The sequence below is a fragment of the Pinus tabuliformis genome, chromosome 9 (assembly GCF_031772625.1).
Source record: "Pinus tabuliformis cultivar Carrire ecotype Pingquan chromosome 9, CPIR1, whole genome shotgun sequence".
NCBI classification, from domain to species: Eukaryota; Viridiplantae; Streptophyta; class Pinopsida; order Pinales; family Pinaceae; genus Pinus; species Pinus tabuliformis.
The window spans coordinates 1,889,309,099-1,889,335,671 of NC_142307.1; the positions used below are offsets into that span (position 1 = coordinate 1,889,309,099).

The 26,573-nt window shown below is 37.3% G+C and overlaps 2 protein-coding genes across 3 annotated transcripts; both read left to right on the forward strand.

Annotated features, from left to right (window-relative positions):
* The first annotated feature begins 7,307 nt into the window (after positions 1 to 7,307).
* LOC149156478 (uncharacterized) lies at positions 7,308 to 11,034 on the forward strand. Its single transcript, XM_089444766.1, has 3 exons — positions 7,308 to 7,946; positions 8,190 to 10,028; positions 10,606 to 11,034. Exons 1-3 carry the CDS (start codon positions 7,308 to 7,310, stop codon positions 11,032 to 11,034), a joined length of 2,907 nt encoding a protein of 968 aa, XP_089300892.1.
* Positions 11,035 to 16,486: 5,452 nt separating this feature from the next.
* Positions 16,487 to 18,152, forward strand: LOC149156479 (galactinol synthase 4-like). 2 transcript variants are annotated; one of them, XM_089444206.1, is made up of 4 exons: positions 16,487 to 16,903; positions 17,027 to 17,347; positions 17,451 to 17,585; positions 17,690 to 18,152. In XM_089444206.1, the coding sequence occupies exons 1-4, from the start codon at positions 16,574 to 16,576 to the stop codon at positions 17,945 to 17,947; spliced, it is 1,044 nt and encodes a 347-aa protein (XP_089300332.1). In that variant the 5' UTR covers positions 16,487 to 16,573; the 3' UTR covers positions 17,948 to 18,152. The 2 variants fall into 2 exon arrangements, with proteins under 2 accessions (XP_089300332.1, XP_089300333.1); XM_089444207.1 differs by having other exon boundaries at positions 17,676 to 17,895.
* Positions 18,153 to 26,573: the final 8,421 nt, after the last annotated feature.

Here is a 26,573-nt window from a genome sequence, read left to right on the forward strand (position 1 = left end):
CTAGATGGATCTTATGGGAGCCGTCCATATGGGTTTTACAAGTGAGTCAGGACTGAGCAACAATATGACTACTTAGGAGCATCCCAATTAGAATCATAGTCATGGGGAATCAACATGGTGGAACTATTTCTCGTATGGATATGTACACACAAGAGATTATGAGTTGGTACCTGACTTATGAGATGATTCTTGGGAGGACATTCTTAGCGGGGGATATGATATTGTTAGAGCTATGGTGCATGGGATATGAAGTTTGGTGGCATTGGGATCTAGGAGGATCTATTGATGGTGAGCGGAGTCAGCAATTGGATTAGGATCTAGGTGGTAGTTCACACGCTAGTGGATCTATTTGTGAACAATTGATTCAAAGGTTGATTTGCGATCTAGTTATCAAGAAATATAACTTTTATTGGGTGATACAGTGGCACGTAGTGATGACTCAAACATTCATATGGGACCCTGCATTGGCACTCAACTACTTTGGATAACCAGACTCGTAGAAAAATGTGAATTGCTTGAGGGCAAGAAATCTTGGGGTAGGATGATTTGTAATATTCCTTTTTTGGATGGATGGTATTTTCCTTCCCTTTTTATAAAAAAATAATAAAAGGGCTTCTAGAATATTGGAGAGAGAGTCCATAAAGACTTTAAAAGGGGAGAGGAGCAAGGCATTGGGACCATCCTGGATTTGTTTTTAATATTGATGTAAAAATAATAAAAGGAATTCTAGAATATCAGAGAGAGAGTCCATAAAGACTTTAAAAGGGGAGAGGAGCAAGGCATTGGGACCATCCTGGATTTTTTTTTCATATTGATGTTTTGTAGAGAACTTGGCATGGCTAGTTCCATCTTGATCTCAGGAAGAAAAAGTTATGGTAATATCTCCTTGGTAGATTCATCCAGGGTTCAAAAATGTACTTTAGTGTTTCAATTTAGCAATTATTGAGCAGCTGTGAATTCCATTGGAAAGGGTTTCATTGTTAACGTTATTGACATGTATTTTTTTCTTACTATTAATAGAATAAAGTTGCTTATGTTTCGGGGTACTTTATGTTTCGTGTTTTTGGTAAAAATGGTATTTAGATGTTTTTACCATGAATGCATGTGTTGTAACAAGGGTGTGGAAATTATTGTGAAGTTTTATAGCAAGAATATTTAGTGGAACATTATAGTGTTCTAGATCCCTTTAGATTTTTCTTGTTTGGGATATTACACTTTCTGGTTGATCACAGAATTGCTTCTTTGTTGTTGCAAAAACAACAAATATTAAATGTTTTGAATCATTACAACCGTATTGAACAAGATAGGGTGTCTCCCTTCACACAGATAAAATTTTCTCCTTAGCAAAAAAAATAAAATATTACAAATTGTAGCAACATTCACAAACGTCTGCATCATTTTTATTGTTAACCTTTCACATAACTAGATCTTTTATGTAAAATGTGAATCACATAGTTCATTCAAGTGGTATGATCTCACACAATCTAGGAAACATTAACACTCTAATTTTCTCTCATGATGTTCCTCATCCCTCTAGGGATCTACTCCCTTAAAGGATTCATAGGAGAAGACCCGCTTTGATACGAAAATAGAAACATAGACACCACTATTTTATTAAATCTGTTTTTTGTTTGAAACACATGAGAATCAAATATTTATAGTAATGGAATTGTTACAAAATATAACCACAAGAACATAGACGATAATTATGCCTATGTAGCTCCAACTCACTCTTATGTTGGAAACTAACAACTTTCTAGAAGACTACATTGGAACTACGATAATCTAGAATAATGTATTGGAACAATAAATTTCTCAAATTAACTCTAGCATCTCATACATCTCACCTCTTATTGTGTTAAGTTTTATTTATAAATGGTAACTCTAGATGCAATTGAATGAGTATACATAGATGGTATTTTTTCATTATTACAATTTATATAAAAAAATATATGGAGATGATTAATAGCGCCATTTACTTGCACTCTATAAAGGAATTATATAGAGGAAATTCAATTGGACCAATACCTTGCATAGTCTATATAGGTATCATATGGAGGGAATTGAATCTGACTATATACTCCTATTATATTGGGTCTTATAATGAAAGCCTTCTTTCTTATATAATAATTAATCCAAATATTCAAGCAATTCCAATGTCTTTTTTAAAGGCATTAAAAACATAATAAAAGCAACTATTTAAAACGTCAAACAATAAAATATTTCATAAAAGAAATATAACTTATAAAAATATTTTTCCTTAAGAGTTATAGGCCTAATGATTGGTGCACATGCACATTATGATGGCACAATTTGTAAAAGAAGACAAAATAACATTATTTTTTGTTAAAAAAATGAATGTTTAAATTAAATATTACTTTTTTTAAAACCATGGTAATCATTGGACTAATCTAAGCAAGGCCTAGGATTAAATCTACTAGATCCTACTACTACTACAATTGTAATACAAAGAGTATATCCAACAACCCTGAGGCTAGATATGTCAATAACCTAAGTTGAATCATTTTTGATTCCTAGTGTCCATTGGCATATCTTCAAATTAAGTAGGCATAAAGGAGACATGTAAGGAATATTGATAAATCCAAGTAGGTGGAGCAAGTAGTAGATGCAAGCAAGCCAGAGAGGTAATAGATAGAAGCAAGTGTAGTAACAATAAGAATGTACCATTTAGCACGTGGAGTAAGAAATAAGTAGGCACTATTTGTAAATCTTACCACCAAGCAAATGGGGAGTCCATTAGAATTGTAAAGATTTATCCTCTATAAGTAGTAAAAATGTTCGCCACAATTAAAGCATTTGACTTTTAATTTCCATCACAAAAATGTAATTTCAATAAATAAGTGATCCATACACAAACTCCATAACAATAAGATTCTATGATATAAAAATGATGAAATTTATTTTTTTGAATCATCAGAAAAATAATTAACATTTTTTGTTTTTTAATGATCATAACATATAATGATAATAATAATATATGAAAACTCAAACATTAATTTTCTTTTACATTTTACAAATATTTTTTATTTTAATTTTTAATGAAAATTAATTTTATATTATTTTATATTATAATCATGAGAAATGCAAAAGGAAATAATGACTTCCTAACTTCAATTTTAAACTCTGATTGGTACTCCCTAATTTCCACGATATCATAAAAATAATTTAATTGTGATAAATTTTCAGAGATTCAAAAGTTTTGAGGGTGATAAATTCATATATGTAGTAAAAAAAATCAGTTTAAACGAAATCAGAGACAGTAAGGTGGGCGGAGCTGAGCGGGAATGCGAACCAAAGGAAACCAACCAGGTTGCCACAGTCCTTTCTATAGCCTATAATCATAAAACAGGTATGTTTCTGCAACCTGTGCATGTCTAGCTGCGTTTCTCAGCGCCACATTTCTTTACCTGGTTGATAGATGTCCTTACCTGAGCGGCCATGCATGCCCATCTCCTCGACGAGCCTCTCTCCATAGCCATCTTTCAGTGGTAGAGTCTAGAACCAGTCATGCTCATCTTTAGGATAACACGTTGCTCTCCATCTCTCCCTGGACTGGAGCCATTATAAATATTATTATATGGTAAGGGGAGTAAAGTTTTGGACAGTTCCTTCCCTGCTCCCCTGAGCGCCCGAGCGCGGGGGTGAGTTTTCTCAGTCTCTCACAAGCGGGAAAGTCATTTTTCCCTCATTCGCTTTTCATGTTAGTGCTCCCTTTTTTTACCTGGATTTGGCTTACGATGACTGGTTCGGTTTCTGCTAGAGGATAAAAGCAGCTCTCCCCTCAGCCGGTACCTGGTTAAGGTCAGATTCCATGTTTTTCTTTCATTCAGCTTGTTTTATCTGTCTTGGTTCAAGATTAAGGGAGTTAAACATTTTCTTTTTTATGACGAATTACAAGTCTTTGCACGATAACAGTGAGCTTCATTATAGCCTGAAAGCCTGTTTCTGAGGTGATGCTTTAAAAATATAGAATTTGGATGTGTGTTTTATGTGCTTAAGCTAGTCTCAGAGGATGACCTTAATTCAGATATGTTTTGGGTAATTATACATATTTTGAAGAAGTTCATAGTAATTTACAGACCCTGCTCAGATTGTAGAATTAAATTAGGAGCATGGTGGTGTATCTTTAAAATATACTGCTGCTGCTTTGGCTGCCATGATCAATCATCCAGTTAACATTTTTTAAGGATCAGAGAGTCTATCAGCGAGTAATGGGAATTCTCTAGTAAGAGGCGGGTTTCCAGCATGAGCTCATGAGCTCTGTTCTGAATCATTACTCTCCAATCTGGAGCCCTAGCTCCTGAGCCGAAAAACCAGCTCCCGGACCCGAAAACCCATAACTGGTATCCAAAAAGTCGGTAATGCCTGGTTTTTTTCAAAAGTCATAGAGATCTGTGAAAGGTCCCCTAGGTGACGTAATATTTAGTAAATGCTCTTGAACACCTGGCTTCATATGACTTGGAGCCCTCATAGGATAGTTGAGGCCATCCTTCCAGCGAAATCCTGGCATTGGATCCTATGTCAGAATAGCATTAAACTCCCTCATTTGGAATTTCTCCATCCATGTTCTATGCTTTAATCGGTCAACTGATCATTTGTTGCTGGCTCAAAATCCTGATATGGAAATCTCTCCCTTAGTCTATTTACTAGATCCACAGGATACTTTCTATCCTGTGCTTTGATGCCGGTAGTACCTTTTATCACAAGAGTATTAAAGTGCTCTCTCTTGGTTTTTTCAATACGGGTGATATGTACAAGTTTCTGCCATTTGTTCATTTTACTTGGGGAGGAGTGATAAATGGGTGTCGTAAGCTTTAGTAAATTCTCCTGAACATCTGGCTTCATATGACTGTGAGCCCTCATCCGGAAAGTCGAGACCATCATTCCAGTGAATCCTGGCCACTGGATCCTCTGTTAGAAAAGCATTAAACTTCCTCTTTTGGCAATACTCCATCCAAGTTTTATGCTTAGAGCGGTTAGATCATTTATTCTTGGCTCAAAATCCTGATATGGAAATCTTTCCCATAGTCTATTTCTGTCTCGTGCTTTGATGCCGTCAGTACCTTTTACCAGAAGAGTATTAAAGTGTTCTCTCCGGGTTTGTTCAATCTGGGTTTTATGTTCAGGTTCTGCCATCTGTTCATGTTACTTGGGGTATGAGTCCTTGATTTGAAAACTATATAGGACACAAAGTACCATTTATTCCTAGCCAGGGGGTAGAGTTTGGAGGCGCATGGAGGGTGGGTTCGATGCCTCAGCCACGCAGGCCATGGTAATGGCAGCAATTCAAGCTGAGAAAGATTGGACAAGTACCACATTATCTAGAGGTTGGCAATCCACTCTGGACGACGTGGTGGTCTGCCCATCAATGCCAATTGCTGACAAGAATGTGGAAAGGTTTCGGGGAGATCAGCCTTTGAGGGAGGGAAAATATAAAAGTGTGTTTCAAATGCAAAATAGGGCCATGCATGAACATGCAAATCGCTGCAACAAAGCGCGCAACCCTGTCAAAACCACTTCCCCACCTGCTACATTAAAACTAGACAGCGACCACTTGACTGAGCGTATAGAAAGTTTACAGGAACTGGCTTTAGTGGGCAGGTGGCATTTTCCAGACATGGATGATGCCATGATGAGAAAATGGCTTGAAGTTCAGTGGAAACCACTGATTGGATATTTTCCCATTGTTTCAAGTCTTATGAAGGAGTGGTATTGCTTTCACTTTTTATGTGCCAGTGACGTAGAAGCCATTCTGACTCGACCCTGGGTTCATAAAAGGAGCTTCCTTGCTCTCCACAGATGGTACATTGGGTATGACCCTCTGAAAAACACTCCGTCTAACAACTTGATCTGGGTAAAGCTCCCAAACCTTCCCCTGGAGATGTGGTCTACGGAGACTCTATCAGAGATAGGTAATTCCATTGGAAGATTTATCTATGTCGACCCGAGATGCAAGGGGGAGAAAGACAAGCGAATTGCGTGGATTCTCATTGAAAAGGCCTACAGGGGAGGATATCCCGACATTGAGATTGCCTGGTGGGACCTAAAAATAAATCAACGACTGGATTTCTGGGGCATTCCCTTCAGATGCTCTGCCTGCCATAGGACAAGCCACCTCATTAAAAATTGTTCGCGACGCCAGAAGCTAAAAAGCAGAATGTTTTATCAAAATTCCCGGGTATCATCCCCCCTGCCGTCTGAAAAGGAAAAGTTTTCTCTTTCAACCAATCTGTCGGCGGAGAAAGAAGCTATGCAGGAAAATTTGGAAAACTTGGAAAACAGTCTCATTACTCCCCCGCGGTATCTCTCTCAGGAACACTCACAAGGCACCGGCAACAAGCCTGAAAGCTCATCAAAGAAGGGTTGCAATACTGTTAATAAGTCTCAATCTCTTCTAAGCAAGCCTCCACCGGAACCGATTGATGATAAAGTTTTACTGTTCCCCCCCCCCCCCAATCATGCAGCCCTTCAATGACTTTACAGTGGGATCTCAAACCATTTTCATCTCATCATCCTCGCCGACTCCCAGGAAAACTCCATCAGAGAAAGACAAAGAACTGATGGTATCCCCAACCCCTCTTAATTCCCCTCACTCGTCTCCTGCAAATGTGTATGATAGCAAATTAGACTGACTTTTAAGTAAGAAGTCCCTGGAGTTGGAGCCCTTAACCATCCATAAACAGAATAATCCTTCTCCTATCCTCATAAGCCCAAATTCTGCTAAAAATATAACGGTGAGAAAGAAGGTCAAAGGAGGTAGCAGACATTTTAGAGGGTCGTCAAAGGATACAGACAAAGGTATGAGGAACCTATCTCTTGTAAACGTTCCCATTTTCGACATGTCAGAAATATAGCCTCTTAGAGCAAGCGTGGCTGAAAATCTTCCCAAATGACCTTCGTCATTTCTATGAATATAAGAGGTTTGGGGGCAGACCTCAAATTTTTGGCGTTAAAGAATTATTTCACTCAGCTCAGCCAAAAATTATTTTGATTCAGGAAACTATGTATAGCAAGCACGTGTCCATCTCCTACTTTAGGAAAATGTTTCCCTCATGGCACATGGTGGCATCGGAAGCTAAGGGTCTTTCGGGTGGGCTGGCGGTCCTATGGGACCCTGTCTGGATTAGAGCCAAAGCTTTTAAATGCTTTGCGGGCATTTTAGTCTCAGCATCCATCAGAGGAAGAGACTGTCCCATTAACATTCTGAACATCTATGCTCCTTATAAGAACAAAATTCCTTTCTGGGAAAAAAATTTGCCTCAGAGATTTTTGATATTAACTCTCTGATGATTGCAAGAGACCTCAATGTAACTCTAAGCCCAGAGGAACGATGGGGAAATTGCAGAAAACATGACCCGCTTGCTAACCGCATAAATTTGGAACTCTTGCATATGAATCTCGTGGATATTACTCCATCCAAAATGATGCCTACATGGGACAATGGAAGAATAGAGAAGGCATTCATCGCTAAGAGGATTGATAGATTTATTGTTCACTGTAGCATTATTGATAAAATGGGCATGCCTTATTCATCAATTGAAAACGTGTTCATATCCGACCATAGGCCGATTTATCTTGGATGGAGGGATAAGGGCTTTAAGAAGGGGTATCCATTTAAATTCAACAGATCATGGCTGGAAGCGCCAGATTTCAATGAAGTCATATCAGATACATGGAAGGAATTGTCTGCAAATGATATGATGCCCCCATTTATGACCTTCAGAGACAAATTATCCTCTATAAGAAGGGTAGTAAAAGAATGGCAGATTAAAAAAAGACAGGGAGACAAATTGGCCCTCAAAGAAACTCAGAAGGAATTGGACAGTTTATCCAAAGCGTTGGCCGCTCATTCACTCCCTTTTAGCATGAGATGCCGCATAAATGACCTTGAAAGGAAAAAACACAACTTGCTGAAGCAGGAAGAGGCTTTTTGGAGGCTCAAGAGTAGGGCGATCTGGCTCAAGGAAGGCGACAGGAACACAAAAATTTTCCACAAGTTTGCTAATTCCAAGCGCAAAAGAAATACCATATGGAAAATCAGTGATGGTCGGGGGGGATTCCTCTTCTCACAACAAGAAATCACAAAGGAAGCTGTGAGGCATTTTAGAGACCAATATAAAAGGAGAGAAGAGTGCAGATTTTAGGATATTTTATGGGGTATTGATCAGGTTCCACAAATGTTTGATGACGAGAAGAATGAGCGCCTCTTTCAGCCCATAACAGAGGAAGAACTTTTAGGTGTTATGAAGACTTTCAAGAAGGATAAATGTCCTGGCCCGGACGGCTGGACAATAGAGTTCTTCATCCATTTTTTTGACATCATCAAAAAAGACTTGTTGAGGATGGTGGAAGCAGCAAGAATTTCTGGTAGCATACATCAAATTACAACATCCACTCAGATAGCTCTTATTCCAAAGAAAACGGATGCGGTCTCCTTTCAGGATTATAGGTCGATATCTTTATGCAATATAACATACAAAATCATTTCAAAAATTATTGCGGAAAGGATAAAGGAAACATTGGCCTCTTTCCTAACAAGGGATCAACATGCTTTTTTAAAGGGAAGAAATATTTTGGATGCGGTCGCAAATACTCAAGAAAGCTTGTTTTCTATGTTCTCAAACAAAACAGAAGCTGCCATTCTGAAAATTGATTTACAAAAAGCATATGATTGCTTAGATTGGGGGTTTATTAGATGCTTATTAGCCAAGATTGGCCTGAGATCAAATGCCATAAGCTGGATCATGGCATGCGTAGAGAACGTGAACTATGTTGTCATCATAAATGGGATCCCCTCTCCTTTTTTTCTAGCTGAAAGGGGGCTGCGTCAAGGGTGCCCCCTCTCCCCTCTTTTGTTTATCCTTGCAATGAATTCTTTAAGCATTCATATAAACAGGGCAGTCTCTGAAAACAGGTGCAAGCCAGTGAAAATATGCAGGAACAACTACATATCGCACAATCTGTTTGTGGACGATGTGCTCATTTTTGTAATGCTCTGCAGACTCTCGTGGATTTGTCTAAATGACATTCTATATAGGTTCCAAAACGCTACTGGATTACAAATCAACAAGTCAAAATCTATTCTTTTCCACAATGATGTCAATATGGAAACAGTGATATGGATCTCGGGTCTGTTTGGGGTAGAGACGAGGTCAATCAAGGAGGGTGTCAAATATTTGGGTTTTCAGCTAAAGGCTAAAGGTTACTCTAAAACGGATTGGCAATGGCTAATTGATAGGTACTATAAAAATATCTCTGCCTGGGAATTCAAGTCTCTATCGCTGGCAGGAAGGATAATTCTATCCCAAGCAGTTCTATCGCAGCTTGCCGTATACTGGGCACACATATTTTATCTTCCTGCAAGTATAATCCAGAAAATGAACAGGATTACTGCAAATTTTATTTGGGGAGGCAAATCTGAACAGAGAAAATATCATCTTACTAGTCTGGAGAAGATCTCTCTGCCAAAAGCTTCAGGAGGATGGGGTTTAATGGATTTGAGATCATTTGGGAAAGCACTCTTGTGCAAATCCCTATGGAGAGGAATCTTCGAGGAAGGGCCTTGGAGCTTTACTATAAAAAAAAAATACATGAAAGGCAAAGACATGGAACACTGGTTCAGAATTGGAAGGATCGGAGCCAGGTATGGATCAGCTATATGGCTCAGTTTTCGCAAAATAGAGCACTATTTTCTTAAGAATCTTTATTGGAGTTTACAAACTGGCAGCAAAATCCTTATTGGTATAGATCCCATTATGAGCGGGCGAGAAAGTATAATCATTCCCGAAAGGCTTCTAATCTTTTTTCATGCTAATTTTACATGGGACAAGCTCATACAAGCATGGCAAGGTCCTATTCCTCTCTGGAAGGAAGCTATCGATCTAGGTATGTCAGAGATCCTGGGAAGACAATGGAATTCTGTCAGGGATGCTTTGAGTAGCTGCGGATTTCACAAGTCCAGGCCGCATGATTACCTTATGTGGAAGACGCCCAAGGCAAATCTTCAGGTGTGTGTAAAGGATATTTATAAAGATTTGATGGACCAAAAGTCCATAAACACTGATTTCATGTTTCCATTAGTTTTCTGGAAAATAGGCTGTCCTCCTAAATTAATTCTATTTTCTTGGTTGGTGTTCCACAATAAAAATCTTTCCTGGGAAAATCTAAAAAAAAAGAAATTGGCACGGGCCGAGCAAATGCTTAATGTGTGAATCGGCCGAGGAAACCAACTTTCATATGTTTTTCCAATGCCTTTCTCTACAGAATATATGGCATGCTCTGGCTTCTTTATATGGTTTCCCTATAGTTTCTCATGTTTCTACGCACACAACTTTCTTATGGTGGAGCGGATAGAGAGAGTCATGGAGGCCTTTTATTATCATTGTCTTATGGTGCGCGTGGAAATGGAGGAACAACATAATTTTCAAAGATATGAAACTGCCTCTCAAGGATATAATTCAACAAATCATTGCCATCTATGACTCTGTGCCGACAAAGCCACCCAAACTGGAAAATGTTAACAGAAATCTATAGCTAGATCTTCTCTCAAGGTCCCCTAGGGCGTTTTTTGATGGTGCCGCACAGCAAGATTCTTGTGGATGTGGGTTCCATATTATTATGGATGAGAATCTTCAATATCTTATATCTTGGAATGGAGGAAGGGACTCAAAAAGCATGGCTGAGGCAAGGGCTCTAGTGGGTCTTCTCGCTTTTTGCATTTTTCTTGATATTCAATCCATCTCAATTTTTGGGGATTCCAAAGTAATGATCGATCATGTCAATGGGAAGTGCCTTATCAGGAGTTCTCACCTCACAGGATGGATGGACAGGATCATGTTTTATTGGGGTCTTGTAAAGGAATGCTCTATCCAACACATCTACAGAGAACTCAACCAGCAAGCGGACAGCTTGTCAAAGAAGGGTATTCTGTTAGAATCAAGCTCATGGTCCATGGAGGTAATTTTGGATGAGAAATCCTTTATCATACAGGACTTCTCTCTCCCAGGTGCTTAATCTCTTCTGGTCTTTTCCTGATCTATTGTTTATTTCTCCTTTTTCTGCCTCCTTCATCGTACTTGTATGATGTATATATTTCTTATCTATCTATGGTAACAGGACCTCATATCTGTATCTGCATATGGTTCATGATTTCTGCAGCGCTCCTTATATGAGATGTGTATATGCTCAGATTATTTTTTGTTTTTCTTCTTTCTCGGAGGGACACATCCCAGGTTTATGTTTCAAGGGGAAACAATCCTCCGCAGCTTGTTATAGCTTTACATTTGTACTGATCTGATATCTGTTATATTGTCTCAATATAATACATTATGCTTTTTCTCTCTAAAAAAATATAATTTAATTGTTTAATTCTATATACATCTATAAATAATAAATATTAGAAGCTTATAATGTGATGTAACAAAACATTACCATAACATAAAATTTTACAAAATATTAAGCGAGAAAATTTGTTTGAACTCAACAACACTGATTCTTCCTTAGAAAAAAGAAAGAAGAAGTCATGAAAAAAAGTCTACCCGAATTTCATGACACTGCTGATTTTATATATTTCCTGTAAAAGGAATTTATCATTTCCCATTACAACTTCAAAACTAAAGGCACATAGCTACAAACGTTCGTAACAATAACCGTTTGGAAAGCTCGAGTAGGGATAAGGTCATTGTAATATATATATAAAATTTGTCAGAAGGCAAATTTGTCCGGAGGCATGTCATATGATAGAATTTATCCCGTGTTTAAAATGTTTGAAGTGATATTTTTATAATCAAATTTCTAATAATATGTTACAAAAATAAAATAAAATTTTATAATTGTGTAGTATTAAAAATATGATAATTAAGGTAAAAAAATACTATAAAAAAAGTGTGTTATAAAGTAGATTATTTTTATTAATCTTAATTTTATAAAAGAATTTAACAATTTTAAAACTAAAAATAATTAATAAAAATTGACATAATCTAGACAGGAAAACTTTTGAAGTTGAGAGTTGTTGAGGGCCGGCGGCCATGGCAAACAACACCAGCCTTGCGACAGTCGGCTTTGGAAGCAGGAAATTGATGATCGGCTCCAATACATCGACGTCAGGCCGATTTAAGTTGGCTGGATTACGGCGCCCGGGATACGTTTTTAACACGGGCACCAGACATTGCTTTTTCGCCCAAATGCAGAGGAACACTCAAGCCGTTGGCAATGGCTGTCGAGGGCTTGATACGAAGGCAGGCACGGCGAAGTTCTCTGACAGACGCAACGGGAAACGTAATGGTACACATGATTCCATTACAAGGCATGTTACTGAACTGAAAAATACAAGATCTGAAGATGAGGTTAGTTTCTCCACCGGATCTAGCGCTAAAACCAACGGAGGCTGGCTGCATGTGGCGGATCTGCCCCCTCCTGCTGAGATCAGACACAAACAGACCAGATCTGGGCTAGATCTACCCAACAAACAAAGGAAACGGCAAGATCCAAATGTCCATGAACTCTGGCCTACGAAACGCTATCCGATTCGGGATGCGGAAAATCTCAGCCACCCAACACACTGCGCTTTCAAGAAACCTGTTTTGGCAGAGGGGAAGGGTCCTGAACAGATACTCTTCACCAATCTGATCCCCCAGATTTCAGAAGGGGCTATACGGCAGGATGATAGCCAGAATACAGAAATGAGGAGAATAGATCCCTCTTTTTCCATAGCGGCAACCATAGCAGATCCAAGCTTCCAAATCTTTATAAAGCCCCCCTCTGGGAAATCAACCCTAATCTGGGTTCAAGCTTCAGATAAAGTCACAAAACTAAAGAAAAACATTGCCAATCACATTGGCCTCCCGGAAGGATATCAACATCTTCTCTCCGAAGGCAGAGCGATACAAGATCACTGGGAAATTGGCCACTACAACATTAAGCCAGGATCTAACATTATTGTCAATATGAGGCTCCGGGGAGGTGCAGCAGCCAATGGACCACGGAAATAAACAGAAGGGGGCAACGGAACTAATGCTAAACACAGCCCAGATCCACTGCAGCAGCACAAAAGTGAAGGAACATCATATAAGCATATTCTCCAAGGGGGAAAACCTACACCTACAGTCCCACAACAGGCTGGCACAACACCTACAGCACCAAATGCATATATCGTGGATCAACTGAACTACACACCTGAATTAACAATAGATACAGCAGAAGCAGAGGAGGTACGTAACATATACGAAAGACAAGCTCTCATTTGTCGTTTCAATGGCTTTTGGCCAAAACCCATGGAGTTATTTCACTGGATTTACACAAGATGGTCTCTTAATAGTGAGATCATGCTCTGCTCCAAAGGCTTTTTTATTGTCAAACTTCCATCCGAAGAGGTCAGGGCCCTAGTAATTCAGGAGGGACCGTGGTTTTGGGGATCTTCAGGACTCTTCATCACACCTTGGACCCCAGATTTTGATGCAAATACCTACATTGTCTCCAGGGTGCCTGTATGGGTCAGACTACATAACCTCCCAGCACATTTTTGGGATCAAAAGACAATTGCATGCATCGGAAACTCATTGGGCAGATATATTAAAATGGATACAGAGCGTGTGGCAGAAGCAATCTACACTTTTGCAAGAATTTGCGTGGAAGTAGATCTCAGCAAAGGATTACCGGACCGCATAGCACTGAAGCATAAAGAGCTCAGCTGGATGCAAACAATAGATTATGAAAATACAACTTTCCGATGCAGAATATGTCGGCAAACAGGGCACTTACAAAATGCTTGCCCAGAATTCAAAAAGGACAGCTAAAGAAGGAGGAAATCTGGGAAGAAAAAAGGGTGGACATTCCCCCCACCAGACCCTGAGGAAGAGGAAGAAGACGAGGAGGAAATGCCCACCCCCAATGAGAACAGCCCAACAGAACCGCAAGAACAATCTCCACAAGTGCCCATGGAATCGCAACCGGAACAGGCTTCAGACACATTGGAACTCAGTGGAACCAAAAGGCAGCACAAATTGGACACATCAGAATCCGACAAGGAAATCCCACGACCCGAGGAGGAAAACCCATTACAACTCATACCCATGCATCCGGCTCAAGGCGAGTGGTGCAAGGTAGAGAAGAAAAAGGGAAGGAAAACTTGATCTTCCCTCTATCAGGCATCATAGTTCCAAGCTTGGATTTATTTTTACAACAGTTCTTTTCTTCTTCATTGTACTTGACACTTATGTCAACCTTCTTTTGTCAGGCTTCATAGCCTTGTCTTTGAAATGCTTCGGCATCTACAAAATGTAATTTTCAAAATTAATGGAAATTACGATTTTTTTCCTAGTGAAAAAAAAAAATAATTAATAAAAATCACAGTAAAAAACAAACAAATAGAAAAACTCATTTAACATATCAACTAACTAATATCTAAAAATTGTTATTTAAAAATAAAAATAAAAAACACAATTTATTTAATATATAAAATCATTAACATAGAGATTTAACATATCAACTCACTAAAAACTATTATTAAAAAAAACACACACACACACACAATTTATTTAATATATAAAATCATTAATCAACATATTTATAAATAAGACAGCCAATTTCTATTGAATGCCTCAATTGACAACATTTATAAATTTATAAATTGAAGTTTTTTTTGAAAAACAAAATTAATTAAACCATTTATATTATTAATGATAATTTTTAAATGTCTAAATAAACATTTTTAATTTTTAAATATCTAAATAAACATTTTTAATTTTTGTTGGATTGATAAACCTAATAACCATGAATGTGGACACTTGACATAGAGTATCATCTAATAAAATGTTTTAAGATAAAAACAGAATTCATATACGATATTAAATGATAATTAAACTTGATGTTTATTTTTAAAATGCACACATAAAAGTTGGGAGTTGTCTATCGAAAGGAATTGCAGATTCAGTACCATCAAAAACTTTTGGGACACCTAAAATCTTGAAGTTTAACAACTATAATCTGGATTTACAAAAATCCCTACCAGATTTTATTAAAATAATGCTGAAATTTCCACGATTTTCTCAAAAAAAAGAATCTGGTTAGACTATGGCTAAAAGTTATCATTGGTATTTTAATATGAAATTTAAAAATATTTATTTATATTAAAAGTGTTTTTTTTTTTGGAAAAAATACATAAAATTGTTTATGAAATAAACAATATAATGAATAAAAAGTTTATGAAATAAACAATATAATGAATAAAAAATTATTCTTTTATTGACCTAATTTAAATGAAATTTAGTATTATAAAGAATTAGATTATTCATTATATAACATTAAATTAATGAATACGGATCAATAACTTATGAAAAGATAAATAAAATAAATCTATAGATAAATAAAATAAAATAAAAGTTGAAAACTAGCCACAACATCGGAATTTTGTGACGAGAGACATTACTTACCAAGCTTGATTTTATGACGGGATAGAGATTCACACTGCCTCCCATTACAAAAACCCGATATATCAACGTAATGGACTATTAATTCTGTAATTAATTTTAACGCTCTAATAAACTTCAAACACTTTTACTAATCAAATTCTTAAAAACCAATATTTTTTATTAAAAAACAGTTTTCTTCATTATGGTCCAATTATTTTTATTATACTAAAAAAATATACCTCTATTTTATTATATTAGACAAACAAATTTAAAATTAAAAACACCCTCATAGCAAAGTCAAGAGCAATTCTATTTCTGGAAGGAAAAAAAATTAAAAATAAAAAATCGAGCAATCCTACTCCTATACACCTGTTCCCAATGTCCTCTCTATTTCTTCACGAAATATGCCCCACTCCCACTAGCCTTGGCCTGTAAAATAAGAAACCTGACTTTCAATGTAACTTTTAATATAAGGAACCTCCTCCTCCTATGTAACTTTTAATATAAGAAACCTCTTGGCAATGTCCTCAACGTCAAACACTCTCATCCCACCACTCTCTCTACTCCACGTACTCACAAACCAACCGGCGCAGTTAGTGCCGTTTGTGACGCCTTGAAATGCATTGTTACAATGTCCACTTAAATATTGACAGCCCAGTCTCCACTAAATGTCCAATTTCGAATATTCCATTCAATAACCAGATTCTATGGCAGTTTCACCAAACCAAGAACGTAACTCGACCGGCCATTGCTTTGGGTAAACTTCCCCGAAAGTCTGCGTTTGTGTGTGTGTCGCGGGTGAATACCAACCATTCCACTGTGCCCTTTTTTGGACTATGAAGTTTCGGAGAACCAGAGGGACGTACCGAATTCCGCTCCTTACCCCTGAATCTATCATAGACCATGGAGGAAATGACACGTATATGCTATGCTGTCAGCTTTCTATTTGCTATTGCATTTTGGATATTGTTGTGTTCGACCTACTTTATCCATTACAGCCGACCTTTTTGCCTATAAAACACACGCTCCCATTGAGGCAAAACACACACTACATTTATACGCTCTTGTTCTGCAAATTCGTTCCTCTACTTTCCAACAGATTATTGAATTCCGACGTGCAGAATATCTATTCTCCGTCTTTCACCATGAATCCAGAAATTTCTGCTGTAGATCAGCTCTTCGGTGCAAAGGCTGCGGCGGCCAAGAAGAAGTGCAGAGCGTACGTGACTTTCTTGGCGGGATGTGGCGACTATGTGAAAGGTGTGGTCGGTCTTGCAAAGGGTCTCCGCAAGGTGAAGAGCGCATATCCTCTCGTCGTTGCTGTGCTGCCCGATGTTCCAGAGGATCATCGCCTCCAATTGCGAAGACAGGGTTGCATTGTTCGCCAGATTCAACCCATCCATCCCCCCGAGAATCAAGTGCAATTTTCAATGCCTTACTATGTCCTTAACTACTCCAAACTCCGTATTTGGGAGGTATTTTCATTTCTTGCAAATTTGAAATCATGCATATAACATTTTAACAACAATATCTTTACTAAATATAACCCGAATATAGTTAGTTATTAACAATCTTGTTTTGTTTTGAGTGATGGGCAGTTTGAGGAGTACAGCAAGATGGTATATCTGGACGCGGACATCCAAGTCTTTGACAACATTGACCATCTCTTTGACATGCGGGATGGACATTTCTATGCCGTCATGGATTGCTTCTGCGAGAAGACATGGAGTCACACTCCGCAGTACAACATCGGATACTGCCAGCAGTGCCCGGAGAAGGTGTCGTGGCCCGTGGAATTAGGGCAACGTCCCTCTCCATACTTCAATGCTGGAATGTTCGTTTTTGAGCCGAGTCAGCTGACCTTCGACTGCCTTTTGGAAATTCTCATGGCCACTGTGCCAACGCCCTTCGCAGAACAGGTCTGCATCTGCTCTCGATTTCAGTCAGGTTCATCTAAAATTTTGTTTGGTTTAGTGGATTCCGTTTAGCACTAAATTGTGGTATATGTATATTGTTTTGTAGGATTTCTTGAACATGTTTTTTGAGAAGGTATACAAGCCCATCCCCTTGGTGTACAATCTGGTTCTGGCCATGCTGTGGCGACATCCCCAGAACGTGGACTTGGACACTGTCAAAGTTGTCCACTATTGTGCTGCTGTAAGCTTTCTTTTCCCTCCTCAAAATTTCTGCAATTGCATTTTCGATAGAAACAATATGGAAGACGAGATCGGTGTTCTGAGCATGCAGGGTATCATGTGCAGGGGTCGAAGCCGTGGAGGTACAGTGGGAAGGAGGAAAATATGGAGCGAGAAGATATAAAGATGTTGGTGCAGAAATGGTGGGATATATACAATGACCCCTCTCTTGACCACTCGGGATCAGGAGACATTATTACAATTCCAGATCCAACTTCAGAGGCGGACGGAAAATCCAATGATCTGGAACGAGTGGCTGCCAATTCATTCCTTGCTGTGATGCCAACAAACCCCAACTTAATGCCTGCACCACCTGCAGCTTAAGAGATTTCAAATTTCCAGAAGTCGTGTGTAGTAAAATAGATCTGTATAGATTATAATCCATTGGCACAGGCGGGGACAATTTTTTGTATATGATACGGTAGATCATACTGTATATTGACGGTTTTACCGTTTCGGTGACGGTTATTGATTGTAAATTAATTCAATTAATATTTGTAAATAGACAAATTGACATTTGTATGATTCGATGCCCATGGTTATTCTGATTATGAATTATTATAAAACTTACAAAACCTGGGATACTACTGATGTTTTCTTAGCGTGTGATGCAAAGTCATATTTGATGATTAGCCGTCTCATTTTTCTTCTGAAAATGATTTACGAGTTGCAAAAAGGTTCTCACTTTTGTTCCCACAATTTCATCCGAAAATGATTTACCAGTTGCAAAAAAGATTCTCATTACGATAGCACATTTCTTCCCACATTAAGTCTTTTTACCGACCAGATAAGGAAAATGGTTTTTCTCACTTCATCCAAATTATGTAATGAAATTTTATGTCAAATTAGGTAATTAATTACATACGTAATGTAATGTGAAAATTTTAGGCAAATTATGTAACATAATGCTATGTCAAATTATGTAATGTAATGTTATGGCAAATTATGTAATGTAATTAAAATTAAAAATTTAATTTTTGTAAGAAAAGTTTGATTTATCCATTTCATGGGTTTATTTACAGGTCTATGTATTGCTTAACTTATAGTATTTGTTATGGTGAAGTTTATTGGAAGGTTTGACGAAATCCATTATGGAATGAAAGAGTACTAATTTAGATCTATCTTAACTCTAGAACTCTAGACTTGATCCCTCTAAGTGCACTTGATAGATCTATATTTAATATGAAACTTTGGACTTATCTTTGATTCCTCTAGGTGACCTTGGTAGATCCACACACACAATTTAATCTTGTTGACAAAAAATGAAAAGATAATTCACTATTTGTCTACTTAATATTCTCTTGTCAAACATATTACTATCTATACCTATGAATGTAGCCTTGTTGTTATCACTATTTATATAAGAATCTAACAAAGAAAAGCATCTACTTATATGGCGAATAAACTTGAATGGTGTTAAGGTAAGCATCCTCTTCTTCAGAGGTTGACAATTCTAGGTTTGCTAACTTCTTTACCATTATGGAGACTCTATATCCAATCCCCACCTTCCTCCTCCGCTTCAACATAAGTAATAATTTTTCTTTCTTCGTAGCCTCCCTCTCATCCTCTCAAATCTCTACCCTAATTTCAGGAGTGAAGTGCAAAAAAATAGTTATTGGGCTCGTGAGATGGAGGGAAGAGAGTCATTTATTCTTCCCCTCCCACTTCCAAGGTGGACTGGTCTGACCATGTAAGACGGAGAAAAAGAATAATCTATAAGATTAGGCCTTGAAAAACACTCAAAGATGAAGGAAAATTTGTATAGTTGAAAAAAGGCTTGACCTATTCAGGGAAATCGATTTTATTGTTGGGGTTAAGGGGAAAATTGAGATAATGTAGGCTAGAGCAAAGGAGACCTTAACCCAAGAACTCCTCCTAACGAGAGACTAAGACCAAATTTTACACAATCAAAAGTAGTGAACAACTACCATTGAGGAGAGATAAACCAAGAGTGAGTGGGAGAAGTATATACATAGAAGGTGAAAGCCTTAAATATAACACCCTCCACCAGAAACGACAAGAATACAGTTGTAAAAGGAAAAATAAAGAAGAGACTTCACAAGAATAAAGATGAAAAGATGAGGACCTGCCTAGAACTAAAATTTTGCAGGATGGTGTACTACCACTTTGGAACTTGATGCCAAAATAAAACTACCAAAGACTCCAACTAATTTTTTTTCCAAATATGCCAACCAAACTTTCTTTATGTGGGACTTGAACACCATCCAAAGGCTTGTACGGTAACCAAATCCATCATAGTAGAAGGCTACATCACTCCCACCTCTAAGAGCCTCACCAAAGAAGTAAAATCACCATATAAATGAACTATAACAAAGTTGATAAGTTGAAGAGATTATTATTCCTACAAGCCCTCAAAAATATAAACACATTTTGCTTATAACCCAGCATCCATGAAAGTTCCATAGCTTCCAATACACTTCCTACAATTTTCCATCAAAGCACTTCCAGTTCTCATAACACCTTCGCAGTGATATTTCAATACTAGATCGATTATTATTTGAGACCAACATACTACAATTACCAACTAATTCCTTGGGTGATTGCATGTCGACCCATGATTAAACATTATTCACTAAGTCATACGTGCCATAGATCTCCACCAAGCCCAGGTGCCTCATCCCATAATTTTTTTCATATGTGAACCATGGTTACTTGTCACGTGGGGAATGGTCCTACAATGCAATGTGGAGGCATTGTTACTTGATAGATTATTCAATATTATCATTCCATTAGGAGTTTAGAGGAATATTACAAAAATTCATCCCTCATTATTAGCCAACCTATCATCCAACTTCTTTCGTGTCCATTTTAAATGCTCCAACATAATTGTTGGTAATTCTAGAAGTAGATATTTCATTTTTTTAATCCTTATATAAACCCAATGTTAACCCAAAACCCCCTTATGAAGCCATATAATGAGTAATTACATTTCAATTGTTATATTTTTATGTATGCTAGAACCCTTCATGGTCCCATTTATTATAATTGTGTCCTTTGTCTCCTATATATATACTAAGAAGATCTAGTTTTAGGATCATAAAAAGTTGTCTTGTTCATTGTATTTAGCGTAAGAGGAGGTTTTTCCTTCAAATTGTACTGTAAATATTGATTTCTTATATTTTTTAAGGCGCAAGGATCATAAAATTTGTTATCATAGATCTTGATCCTCGAGTTTTATTGCTTCAAACAAGCCTTTGTGGAATTTTCACTATAACATTTTTTTATAGGTTTCAGATGGTGAAGCCCAACGAAGATTGAAAAGACATATCAAATAATATTTGGTTTAAGTTTCAGATCTTTGTTTGCTATATTTTTGGAGATATGGTCCAAGGAAGTTAGAGTTTCTAAATGCTCATAAATTTTGTCTCAACCCTATGTCAGTTCAACATTTTCACTATAACCTATTTTTAACGCTTTGGACTGTGAAACTTTGTATACGTTGGAGAAAATTTGTGGTGAACATTTGGTCCAATTTACAAATCTTCATTCACTATATTTTCAAGATTATGCTCCAAGTAAGTTAGGGTTTCTTTATGCTCCAAAAATCAGTCTCAAATAGGTTAGTTGGAATTAATGGTACAATTTTTTTCTGTAAGGCTTCATAAAGTGACACTTGGACTGTACTAAGGAGAAATCTTGGGAAATAGTTGTTTCCATTTTCAAAAGTTGGTTCGTTATACTTTTGGATTTATATGTTATGGAAGTTAGGGTTTGTGAAGAGTCATGAAATAAATTTTAAACATAACAACTTGGTATATTTTTTATATATTCTTGTATATAAGTTTTCAGACTATGAAATATTTGGAATTTCTAGAGATGTATAGAATTACCTCAGATACAAATTTTGTAGTTATATTTCAAGAATTGGACACATGGCATGTTATACAAGTTTGCTCATGGGAAGAGGTCAAAAAATAAGTAAGTTTTGGGAAAGTTACTATAAATTTCAGTTGATACATCAAATTTAGTTCACACCTATGGAATTAAAGGATCTACATATCAGACTATTACAAAAAAAAAATCAAATCCAAAACGCCTCAAATACCATTATAGATATATCAATAAAGATTCATCCATTCTAATATCCTCCAAATTAAGGTACGTAACTTACTAGTGAAAGAATTGTTCATTAGAAGGTTCCCTTTTGAGGAGGGATATTATTATTTTCCAGCATGCCTCAAAGTAAATCTACTACACCAATTAAATCTATTGAAGTCCCATCCTTGATTCATAAAGAATGTGAAGACTTAGAATTTAGGTTATCTCAATTAGAGAAGAAAGTTAATGAAGTAGATAGTAGTATGTTGAAAAAGGTGAATTTCTTAGGTTCTTGAGAAAAGCCTAAAAGAGAAATGGAAAAGAAGACGAATGAAGATAAGGAAGGAATAGAAAATAAGTTGAATTAAAATAAGGAAGGAATAGAACAGAAGTTGACTGAAAATAAGGAAAAAATACAAAAATCCATGATCTCCATAGAAAATATTCTTTTGGAGAGACCTCCTAAAAGGGATGTGGATATGCAAGGAAATCACGATTATAAGGAGAAACATGTTGTTGAGAACCAATCTCATATGGGGAGTATGCTATCACAATTACAGAGCACAAATTTTGAATCGCAGAACCATGATCATGAATTTTTAGTCCAAGATCCACATCATCAAGGCTTCAAGTTAGTACCAAGGAACTACTACATTTTAAAGATTGATATGAAGAAATTTTAATGGAATGATCCTGTAACTTGGATATTTCAGATGGAGCAATACTTTTATGTACACCAAATGACATCCTTATTGTTCCAGGAGGATCCGTCAATCCAATTGCACAGATATTCAAAGTGTCGTCATCAGTATTTAGTGTCGTCGTCGCCTCAGTTATGGGTGTCGTTCAGTTTCGACAGTGTTGGTCATGATCAGGTTGTTTAGTTCTACCAGGATTGGTCGACAACATGTGTTTTGTCATTCGACTTTGCAGGTTTGATGTGTCGAGATGGGTGTCGTCCGTGGCATAGGTTCATCATTCGGGTTTTTGTTGCAAATATAGTTAGAGTGAACGATGTGTGTGAGCTATTATTGTAGCAAAGGATCAATATCATAGTGTCGACGATAAGTAGGTGCTTTTATGTCACATTGTGACGAAAGATTGTAAAAGGGTTTTTAAAATTCTAGACTTAAAACCCTAAATCCTTCACATAAGTCTTATGTACAAATCCTACACCATTCCCTAAGCAACATCCATGTATTAATACCATGTGTCAAATGCTATACTAAACACTTTTCCTAGCAATAAACCATGTAATAGTCCTAAACCTATTTCCTATGCTAAACCCTAACCTAAAAACCTATTGCATATCCCTATGTATTAATACATTACAACCCTAACTCTAACCCTCAGCCTTTGAAAATATGTTAAAAACATTACAAAACATAATAAAACTTTATGGCAGGTCCCTAACCGCGGAGTGTAGACTACGTCGGAACCATGCCATATGAGTGGGTATGATATGGGAGTGATCTTGATGCAAAGAGGAAGGCTTGTATGCTGCCATCATGAAGTATTTCATTGGGAAGTTCTTAACTACCCTACGTATGACAAGGATCTCTATGCCCTAGTGCAAGCTATAAATAAGTGGAAGCATTATTTGATGGGAAATAGTGCTTGCAGGCCCAAAGTAAGTTACAATAGACTAGGCATTACAAGTGGGTGGAATTTCTACAGTAGTTTCATTTAGTGATAAATTATAAGGACATCATAAACAAGTCAACCAACATGCTTTTAAGGCCACTCACATCGAAGATAATAGCTTTGGAAACTCTAATGCATATGAAGCCTTTCACTCATGATGTATAAAGAGAAGTATATTAAGAGAATGAGGACTTGAAGGAGGTGTTTCAATAGTTCCACCTCCATACTCATGTGCACAATGGTGACAACATAGTTGACTACCATCTCTATTTATGGTTATTTCATTCAAGCACATATGAAAAGAAGTACAATGGAGATAAACTCATGTTGAACACACATTAGAAGTACAGGGGAGATCAACTCAACACTTCTCTATAATCTTAAATGTCATAGGAAAAATACATGTAATTTGTTTTCATCATATGAGGAGTGTTGATAGTGGACCAAATATTTACCTTCGAAATTAGTACCTTGATACAACCCTAGTGGGAGGAGCTTTTTGGGTTCAATGAGTCTTTTATGAAATGTTAATGGTGAAATTGATAATATGGTTACCTGTATTATCATGACAGCTTTTACAAAGGTTATAATTAGGAACATGTTATATTTTAATAAGGGATTTCTCCAAGCTTGAGTCTGTGCAATTTAAATACAAATAGGGTTAACTCATTAAAATGGTTTCCACAATGTTCTAGAACGCGAGGGAATTTTAGAAACTCGACTAAGTTCTGAATAGATAAATGGATGAAAACAAGGTGGAGGAGGAACATGAAGACCAAGTCATCTTTGTAATTCATTGATGGAACGAAATATGTCTTAAGTGGAATTTTAATTTAAGTGGAATTTTAGGAAATTCATGATCTAAAATGAGGGTTTGAACATCTTTCCATGCTTACAAGAACCTCCCACTCCAAAGCTTAAAAAATAATATCTAGCTTATGTTGACAATTACGGAATTATGTACTTGAAACAAGTGTATGTGTTTGTTCGTTTTAAACTGTTTAAGTGCTTTAACTTGATTTTTTTCTTCTAATATTAAACACATATATCAGACATATAATGCAACAAATAAAAATCACACATAACATCAAATTTAATAGGGATTTCACCTCGATCTCGTGGGCTACGTCTCTGTGAGCTCTTGTCAATTTGACTTGGCTCTTTGGGATTATGGCTTGAATTCTTTTACAAGTTCCACACTCAACTCCAGAGGCTACTGAACTATACCAATGGGCTTAGAAAACCATCTATATCCCTGTCATGGCTATCCTTATTGTGCAAGCAAATCTAGGCTCCCTTGGACTTGATTCGTTCAGCAGGTGCACTGAGCTTCCCCGAGCTTCTTAATGGCTCAAACTCCTTCATAATGCTTCAAATGTATCTGAAACCTTTGCCACTGTCTCCAAAACATATCTAACATCAAAAAATGACTGTTCATTTGCTCAAAACGAGCATCGCATCCCCGATCTAGGCCTTCCTCCACAATTGGCTCTAAGCTGCCTGAAACTTCCCTTCAGCATCTCGACCTTTAGAAGTCTCCAAATGCTTCTGAAAATACCTTAATTGGATTCAAAAGGTTCATTACAGTCAGGAATGATTGTTTGTTAGCTGAGAATGGATACGAGTAGCTCCCGCAACAGCCTCCAACCCCTGGTGGCCTTGAGCTCCAAAATCTCCCTGGATGAAGATATCCTTGAAGATGGCTTCTTCAAATTCTCTGGACTGTTCCAATGGCTTCAAAAGGCCCAAATTAGCCTAGGTAGACTCTTTTTTCACTCTCTTAGGTCGAAAATTGACTCTTCAGTTCATTTAATCAATTTCTCTTAGTTTTCCTCCACCAAATTTGGAACTGGCAGTTTAGCTAGAGTTAAATTTGGCAAACTACGCCAAATTCGGAAGTCTACCAAGCTAAACCACCGGTTGATCGTAACCGTCGGCAGAAACATCTGGAAGGCACGCACATGGGGGGGTTTATCCAGCGACGGTTATTTTAATGCGCTGAGGGTGGAGTAACCATTAGTGGAAACGGTGACGTGTGAATAGACTTCCAGACTGCTGGTGGTTGGCAATTAACAATAACCATCAAAGCAAACAGCGGAATGTGACCTCGCTTCCGGGACTGCTGGCGGGTAAGACCACTGGCGATCTATTCCCAAACCACAAACCATTACAGTTTAAATATAATTGCAGACCATACATTGTTAAGAAACAACCTGTAGCGGAGATGGTTAGAGTGCTTGTTTTCCCGCGAGAGGTCACGGGTTCGATCCCGCTTGACCTAAAATATATTTTGCCATAACAATTTAGGGCCACATGGTGGCCTCTGGGCTTGCCACATGTCAGCTCTTGATCGGTCCATCCAAAAGGAATATTCCAGTGAATATTCTGGAGAATATTCCTCGAAATATCCTTTTTTTAATATTTCCAAAAATCAAATTATTCTTGAAAATTGCAGTTTATTGGACATTTTTTAAATGCGATAACTCCTCCATACGGTGTCCTTTTTTTGAACCGTTCACAGTGCCGGAATCAGGAAGACGAGATCTATCTGGTCGTTTAGGTTCGACACTCTTTCAAACACTTTGAAATTTGAGCTATCATCAAGGTCCTGGATCAATATCTGATCACTCCTCCCCATTGGGAATATTTTGGACCCCAAAAGACCGATATACTGATATGAATAGTAGATGAGAGTACAGTACCCTCTTCTTCCAACCTTCATACACTTTCCTGCATGGCAGGTTCCTTTGAACCAAAACGCGAAGGTAATCGACACTTCCCTTCCTAGATGCACTTGTCCTCTTGTCAAGAACTGACTACCTTAAACTCATTCAGAATTTACAGAAGGTAGATGAACATTGCTTCCAAACCACTTCCATGAAAAAGTCAAAAATGTAACCATGGTGACTTTTGCTACTGCAAATCTTCTTCTGTAGACGATGTCGAAAGAAGAAAACAAACTTGATGAAATAAATTCTTGTTTCAACAAAAGAAACAACTTTCACATCATGTGAATCATCATCATGTATTTACATCTCGTTTACAAATGATCGACTAAATCACAAGTCGACAAAAATCATGCCTTTTAAACATTTGACCTTTCAAGTCAAGCATGTACAAAAAGAATTTAAACGATGATTTTACAAAGATGAAACACTTCATCATTATCTCCCTTTTACAATCTTGGAGATCAAATCAACTCTTCCAAGTCGACATGACATTACATGCATGTTTAATCAAAACAATA

Bases quoted from the DNA above. Each gene is read 5' to 3' on its own strand.
- LOC149156478 (XM_089444766.1), top strand. From the start codon at position 7,308: ATGATTGCAAGAGACCTCAATGTAACTCTAAGCCCAGAGGAACGATGG. The intron at 7,947-8,189 runs GCTTTTTGGAGG...GGTATTGATCAG, and splicing joins ACTTGCTGAAGCAGGAAGAG to GTTCCACAAATGTTTGATGA. The intron at 10,029-10,605 runs GTGTGTGTAAAG...GGTGCCGCACAG, and splicing joins CGCCCAAGGCAAATCTTCAG to CAAGATTCTTGTGGATGTGG.
- LOC149156479 (XM_089444206.1), top strand. From the start codon at position 16,574: ATGAATCCAGAAATTTCTGCTGTAGATCAGCTCTTCGGTGCAAAGGCT. The intron at 17,348-17,450 runs GTCTGCATCTGC...ATTGTTTTGTAG, and splicing joins CAACGCCCTTCGCAGAACAG to GATTTCTTGAACATGTTTTT. The intron at 17,586-17,689 runs GTAAGCTTTCTT...TATCATGTGCAG, and splicing joins TTGTCCACTATTGTGCTGCT to GGGTCGAAGCCGTGGAGGTA.